The sequence below is a fragment of the Stylophora pistillata genome, chromosome 8, assembly GCF_964205215.1.
Source record: "Stylophora pistillata chromosome 8, jaStyPist1.2, whole genome shotgun sequence".
In the NCBI taxonomy this organism is placed as follows: Eukaryota; Metazoa; Cnidaria; class Anthozoa; order Scleractinia; family Pocilloporidae; genus Stylophora; species Stylophora pistillata.
Genome location: NC_142526.1, coordinates 14,615,103 through 14,622,044, shown reverse-complemented (window position 1 = coordinate 14,622,044; position 6,942 = coordinate 14,615,103). Strand labels below are relative to the sequence as shown.

At 38.0% G+C, this 6,942-nt stretch overlaps 1 protein-coding gene across 1 annotated transcript; it reads right to left on the bottom strand.

Annotated features, from left to right (window-relative positions):
* Positions 1-1,621: 1,621 nt before the first annotated feature.
* Positions 1,622-4,779, bottom strand: LOC111332917 (uncharacterized). Its single transcript, XM_022938394.2, has 2 exons — positions 3,578-4,779; positions 1,622-2,198 (listed from the first exon to the last, which is right to left on the bottom strand). Exons 1-2 carry the CDS (start codon positions 4,712-4,714, stop codon positions 1,770-1,772), a joined length of 1,566 nt encoding a protein of 521 aa, XP_022794129.2. The 5' UTR covers positions 4,715-4,779; the 3' UTR covers positions 1,622-1,769.
* Positions 4,780-6,942: the final 2,163 nt, after the last annotated feature.

The following is a 6,942-nucleotide window of genomic DNA, read 5'->3' as shown; positions in this document are numbered from 1 at the left end:
TTGGGCTAACTGGGTGGCGGTCCAGGTGGAGCAGCTGTTTTCCCTGAGCTGATACGTAAAAAAAATTCTTTTCATGGAAGCCGTAAAGCAAGCAATTATTGAGACCTGGTCATTCGTAAAAGGCAATCAATCAACCACAGAGGCGAAGAATGATTCAAGATGATGCAGAAGAATTCGAGGTTTTTTCTTTCTTTTCTTTTCTAATATTGAGGTGAATTGCTCTTACATTTGCCTTAAAGCATTAGGTATCTGGAAAAGAAAAGTTGACAAAATCTCATTTAAATGCCCTGGGATGAGGTAGGAAATGCCACCCTAACACTTGTAACTTAAATTGGAGCTGGCATTGCTTCCAAAATTTTCTTAATCTGATTTGGATCAAGAATGTACAAAAGCTTTATCTCGGATTCATTGTGTCCTTGCCATGTGTAAAAGATGGGAACGTTGGCAAGACAAAGGAAGCATTGTGTACGGTCTTTGTTGCTTTGCAGATAAATTAAGGACAAAGGTTACAAATGGCCCATGACCAATTACGTCAGGGAAGTGAAAGAATGCTTGTTTACATGCAAACAGGTTCTTTTCTCATGTAAAACTCACAGAATACCTAAATCGGTAGCCCACAGACAAAAAAGAATCATGTGAATCAAACTTCCTCTGCATTTGATGATCATTTGACTCCGGCACTTATTACATAATGTATTCCAGTTTTCTTTGTTAAAATATCACAACAAGAGAGTGCCTTCTAATTTGATAAATTTTCTAGGTCAGTAGTTTACATTCACAGTCATGAAACGAGAAATGCAGAACACAATCACATTACATTGTACTTTCCTTCTGCAAGAATTAGCTATAGTGTATTTAACATAATCTGCTAGGGAACATAAGTATAGAGTTCCCTCAGGAAAACTAGAGAGACAACCTTAATATACAGCTGTAACTTTGAGGAAATGAAAAAATAGATATACCCTGTATTAAACAATTTTTGTGACTATTTTATAATGTCAGATTACAATATTTACATTTTTTTTGCCTCTGACTTGGCGATCAACCTGCTGCATTAAGCTTGACATAGGTATTAGGTATCTCTCTATTGTCCATTATCTTTCTATATCATTATAAGAGTGATTTATTTTCTTTGATTCATTAATTAATCTTATCTTCAATACCACTACTTAAACATGAAAATTGGTATGTTAAATACATTATTTCATATAATCCAGGGCACTGGAGACCCACACACAAACAACTTAATAATAATAATAATAATAATAATAATAATAATAATAATAATAATATATTTATAGAGCACTTCAACTATTGGTCAATATTCAAAAGTGCTGTACAGTAAGAATATATCTCAAATAGACCACAAGTTACAAATTAAAAGCCTTTTTAAAAAGAAAAGTCTTCAGTCTTTTTTTAAACACAGAAATACTACTACTAGATCTAATAGTCTGCAGTAAAGAGTTCCATAGAACCGGTGCAGTGTGGGTGAAAGCACGACCCCCAAATGTAGAGCAGTTGACTCTGGGACCTGACAGAAGAAACTGTGAGGACGAACAAAGAGAATAGTTGGATTTGGTTTTCATAGACAGAAGATCATTAATATAATCTGGAGTTTGGTTTCATTGAAAATCATCCAAATTCACATGGTCTTATATATGAGACAAAGTAAACTGTAGGGGAGATCAAGAGATTTGTTCGACAGATTAGTTGGTTTTAACCACAGCTACATGACCTTGTATGTTACATATTAGGCTCTGAGCCTTAATCTAAGAAAATTGAGCACCATAGGCTGGTGGGTCATAAGGTGGAGGAGCATTTTGCTGAAGAAAGCCATATGAAGGAGGAGGCTGTGCAGATGGTTGAGAATACCCAGGAAAGAATAGTGGTGGTGCTGATGGTTGTACAGCAGTTGGCTCGAACGTGAAGAATAAGCTGTCCACATCTATTGGATAATCAGGAGCTTTGTCACGGTGGACGTACTTTGCTGACACATCTGCTGAAGTGACAAGCCTCCAGTGATGGTTTGCCAATACATGGACCAGGTGGCACATCAGACTTCTGCCATGGATTCCATCATGCCCACTTATTCCATCTCCCCATGGGTTACCCAGTAGTTTAAATTCAAGACTATTTCCATAGCGCTGCACTCTCTGAATACCAAGAGCATACTGAGCATGAATCACATCTTGACATTTCTAAGCATCAATTCAAAAAGAAAGTTATAAAAGCATTATTTTGTGATACTTTTAAACAGGTTTGCAGTCATGTTTGAATGGGATATGCAGGCCCTCCTGTAAGAACTGTATTATAATCAAAATAGCTAATTAATAGTGGAGCTCGCAGAGCAAAGCCCCACAATTATACAAAATGATAGTAGTAACCCATCCAGCCAAAAAAATTTGGACTTGCAACCGTACAGGCGTCCATACAAGGTACTACTTTTAGCATGTGCGGTCAACTGTACAGCAGGCACACCAACGCCACGGCTTTGTCCAGTAGTCCAGTGGTCAGTGCACTGGGCTCTGAATCAAATGACCTGGGTTCTAGTCCTGGCTGGGGCAAGGTGTTGTGCCCTTGAGACTTATGGGAAAAAAAAATGCAAGCTCCGCTTTTAGGCTTGGCTAAATCTATACAATATTATAAAAGAACACCCGCCAAAGTTCTGAATGTGCCAAACTTAGAAATTCCAATGTAACATTCAAAGTGATGTGATCAGCACGATATATATAGGTAAAGCTCTTCTTTTCGGTATCAGTTACATGCAACAAGTGGTATGTATTATGATAGGACATAAAATTTGAAGATTATGAATCTACATACTCCAAAGAATTGAGGAAGACTAGATGGCCAAAACTTCCAAGGCACTCAATCAAGGAGATCAATTTGCTCAATTTATCTCAAATTAAAACCTTTTTTGTAACGAAAATAAGATAACAACGATCTAAAAGAATAGCCCCTACGAAAAGGATCAAGTTAACAGCAGTCAACACAAGTTGACCAGAAATAACTGGAAACATGGAAAAAAGTGTTCCTTGTATTTTGAGTGTATATTTATCACATTTCATCTCAGTAGAGTGTGGTCAAGTAAAAACTAAAATGTTTTAAAGAGTTTAAGTAAAGCTCTTTTGGAAATCTCTTTTTGTTTTAAGTAAGACCAAAGTTTGAGGGCTCTTGTTGTCAAGAAATGATTGTGATTTACTTTCTTCTTTCAGAACCAAAGTTAATTTGCTTGAACTCACTCTGAGTGTTTTCTCTGCTCTTCAACTGTATTAACCCTAGTACACAATTCACTGCTGGTTGTTTACAAAATGAAATACTGTGCTATAATTGTATTGATAAGATCATTTTGTGTTATTATGTACTGTAACAATGCTTAATGTCATAACAAAATAAAATAGCTATTTTGCCTGAATTTTTAATCTGGATAAAGTTTTTGTTGATAGGGAGGAGGGAGGAGGTGGGCTCAATAGGGAGGGGAAATTTATTACACTCTGATTATGTAGATGGGAAGGCCTTGCCAGAGAGTCAAGAAACAAGTCTACTAGACAATGATTTGTGTTATTAAAGCCCTTACCTTTGCAATGTCTTCTGGTGCATTTATTAGTCGCAGTTTGTCTGTCTCATTCAAACTTATACAGAAAACTGGAGACTGCCTTGGCTGTGACTGTCTGAAAAGAAGGGAACTCTTATCTGACAGTTTTCTTGAGCTGTCAATACTAGTGACAATGCTCCATCCATATGCCTGCATGGCTTCAATCAGTTTCAGAACCAGATATCTTGAGGTTACTGCTTCTTCACCTGAAGCCCACCAGGGATTTCCGCGCAGCTTAAACTGCCAGCTCAAAGAGTAGCGTGATTCTTCTTGAATACCTCTTGGCCAGTTGGTTTGGATGACATCACGCACAGCAGACGTCAAGCTGTCTGGAATTCCAATCAACCTAACAGTGTCATACTTGTTGAGGCTTATGGTAAAGTGTGGTGGGCAGGGCTGCCCTGAGGCAATACTTGGGTCGTGTTCAAAGAAGAAGGTGTTGGTACCACTTTTAAGGTTGGAATTTCCATACAATCTCCATTGCCTCACATGCAGATCAGTAATAAGTGTTTGCAGAAGCACTCTTGAATAAACTGTTTCCTCGCCGTCTGGATGCCAAGGCGTTCCTTTCAACTTGATAAATAACACAAAGTTCTCATAAGACCACCTTTGGATTCCAAAAGGCCATGATTTTTCGACCATGTCTTTGAAAGTTTGATGAAGATCAGCAGGTGCATTGAGTACCATTAAAGTATCAGTGCTGCTGAGGCCCACAACCATGAACGGCTGGGAGGACAACAATGTAACCGATACTTTCTTAAAAATCCACGTAGTAAGTTCTGTTGTTCTAGTCAAGTCACTAGAAACCAGCAGCTTCCACCCATCACGATATAGTCTGTGAAGGAGAGCACCTGCCATCGTCCGGGAAAGTACGGCATCGCTGGATGAGATATTCAGAGAAAATGGATATCCATTCAACTTGAATTCATGAGCTCCATTAAGAAGGAATGATTCTCTTTGGATTCCTCTATGCCATGCTTCTTGGATGGTTTGACGGAGGATGCTAATTTCGCGATCTGTACCATGAATGACGCGAATTTTATCCGGGTGACGAATAGTTATGCACATATACTCAAAACCAAGAGGGCGGGGAGGCAAGTTAGACTGAGAACCTCCCATTTTCAGCTTTTAAGAGGACTTCAATGGGCGATGCTATATCGAAGGCGCTCGTCTATAGGGTAAGAGTAAACGGTAAGTTTGGTCAGCGGGGAAATTATGAAACCCGCGAATATTTGCGAAAGCCCGCGAAAGGATGACATTTAAAACTGAAAACAGTTTTTCAGTGAGACACTAAAATGCGTAATCATGGCGGCGACTATTCAATCGTCTTTAAACAAATCGGAGATTGAGTTCCTTGAGGAAAACCTTGAAAATTGTTCTGTTAAAAACCAGTACTTTTTGGGTTATTTCGATGGGAAAAGAGACGAGTTCGAGGATATGCTCGAGAAGTTTCTCCTTTTAAGTTCCACATGCTTTGTAAAGAAGGCATTGCACCCAAAGGAGTTAAATCACAAGAGGTTTTCGAGTAATTTTATTTAGCAATAATTTCCATAAAATCCTCTACAATACAAAATATTAACAGCGTAAAAAAACGATCCAAAATAACTTCCTTTCGGCTCACATCTACTCCTTTTTTTTTTTTGTCAAAGCGTCTGGAAAACTATAAATAACGGAGTCAAATCTGAACAGATTCAAAGTCTAATAATCTGATAAGTAAAAGCATATCTAAAACTATACAGAAAAGAGAAATGTGAATGGCAAATCTAGAACCCTAATTCTAGATTTTAGTTAATTTTACAAAATCGTTGCAGATTAGTGACGTAAATTGATATTGGAGAAGATTCTTCCTAGTGTGGGACTGACTTAAGACTAGGGGACTGACTTAAGGCTAGGCTGTGTACAATTCCTGAAAATCTTGTTCGTTATTTTACGAATCATTTGATGTTTCAGTGTTGACAAGTTTTTCGTATTACATTACTAAAAAATTGACTTAACGCTCCAAGGAGAATCTCTCTCAAACTTTACTTTTTAAGAGATGAAGCTACCGTCTAAAATTCAAACGTTACTGCTAGGTTTATTAGCGCATTGACAAACTTGTAAATTAGCTCAAACACACTGAAAACATTTGTATTAGTTTTTGTATATCTTTATACTTTGTTCAGTGCGATCTTACACATTTCGGGTTTGAACTTTTCGTTGGGAATAAGTGGTACAGCTTACATGACATATTTTATATTTAACCGCTGTACTATAAATTTGTGTGTTCGACCTTCGACGAGCGCCTTCGATATAGCATCACCCGACTTCAATTGGGTGACGCTATATCGAAGGCGTTCGTCGAGGGTAAGAGTAAACAGTAATTTTTGGTCAGCGGGCAAATTATGAAACCAGCGAGTACGAGTATTGCGAAATCCCGCGAAAGGATGACATTTAAAAACCGAAGATAATTTTTGACTGACACTAGAATGCGTTATGATGGCGACGACTCAGTAAATATATGAAAATAATATATGTTTACTGCGCTTTCATAAAATGTATGAAAGCGTTCTTCGCAGTAATAAACCCTACTTATCTAGTAGGTGGAAATAAGGCCTGAAAAACTTTTAGGTCCGTACGGGATTTGAACCTATGACCTCTGCGATACCGGTGCAGTGCTCTACAAACTGAGCTAACAAGCCAACTGGGAGCAGGTCATTATGTTGGTTCGTGTTAAACCCGCCAATAAATTTGAATAAATGAAAATCATATATGTGTACTGCGGTTTCATAATATATACGAAAGCGCTCCTCGCTCTAATATATTAACCCTATTTATCTAGTAGCGACTAAGTACTGTAGACATGACTTATTGACTTGCCCTGTTCTGCCAACAGAAGAGCGAACATGATAGGCATGCAATGTCTACTTTCACTGCTTATAACAAGTGTAAAATTATTAAGTCGTAAGTGAAAAAAGCTGTTCCTTCAATTTAAAACAGCAGTCACTTTGAGAATAAAGTAACCCTTTAGTTGCCTGTCATTATATTTGTAGTGAAGTCGCTGACGCCAAAACGGGCTGGTTTTCTCTATCTTGGTCTTGCATCGAGCTGGTGCACTTAAAACAGAAGGTTGGGTACAAGTGCGGAATTCTCATTTGTCTCACGCTCTGCACCCACACGCGACATTTAGTTTTTAAGTTTAATACAGAAGTCACTATTCTCATTAAATCATGAGGTGTTAAGGTACGAAATATTTACCTCACAAGGTAACTAGGAAGAAAGTGCAATTTTCATTCGTTTTTGTATATCTTCATCCTTTGTTCAGTGCGATTTTACACACTTCGGGTTTGAACTTTTCGTGGGGAACACGT

What these genes read in the sequence shown, in the direction of transcription:
- LOC111332917 (XM_022938394.2), bottom strand. Translation starts at nt 4,714, where the DNA reads ATGGGAGGTTCTCAGTCTAACTTGCCTCCCCGCCCTCTTGGTTTTGAG. An exon ending in CACCAGAAGACATTGCAAAG is followed by an intron (nt 2,199 to 3,577) that starts GTAAGGGCTTTA and finishes ATTGATGCTTAG; the next exon opens with AAATGTCAAGATGTGATTCA.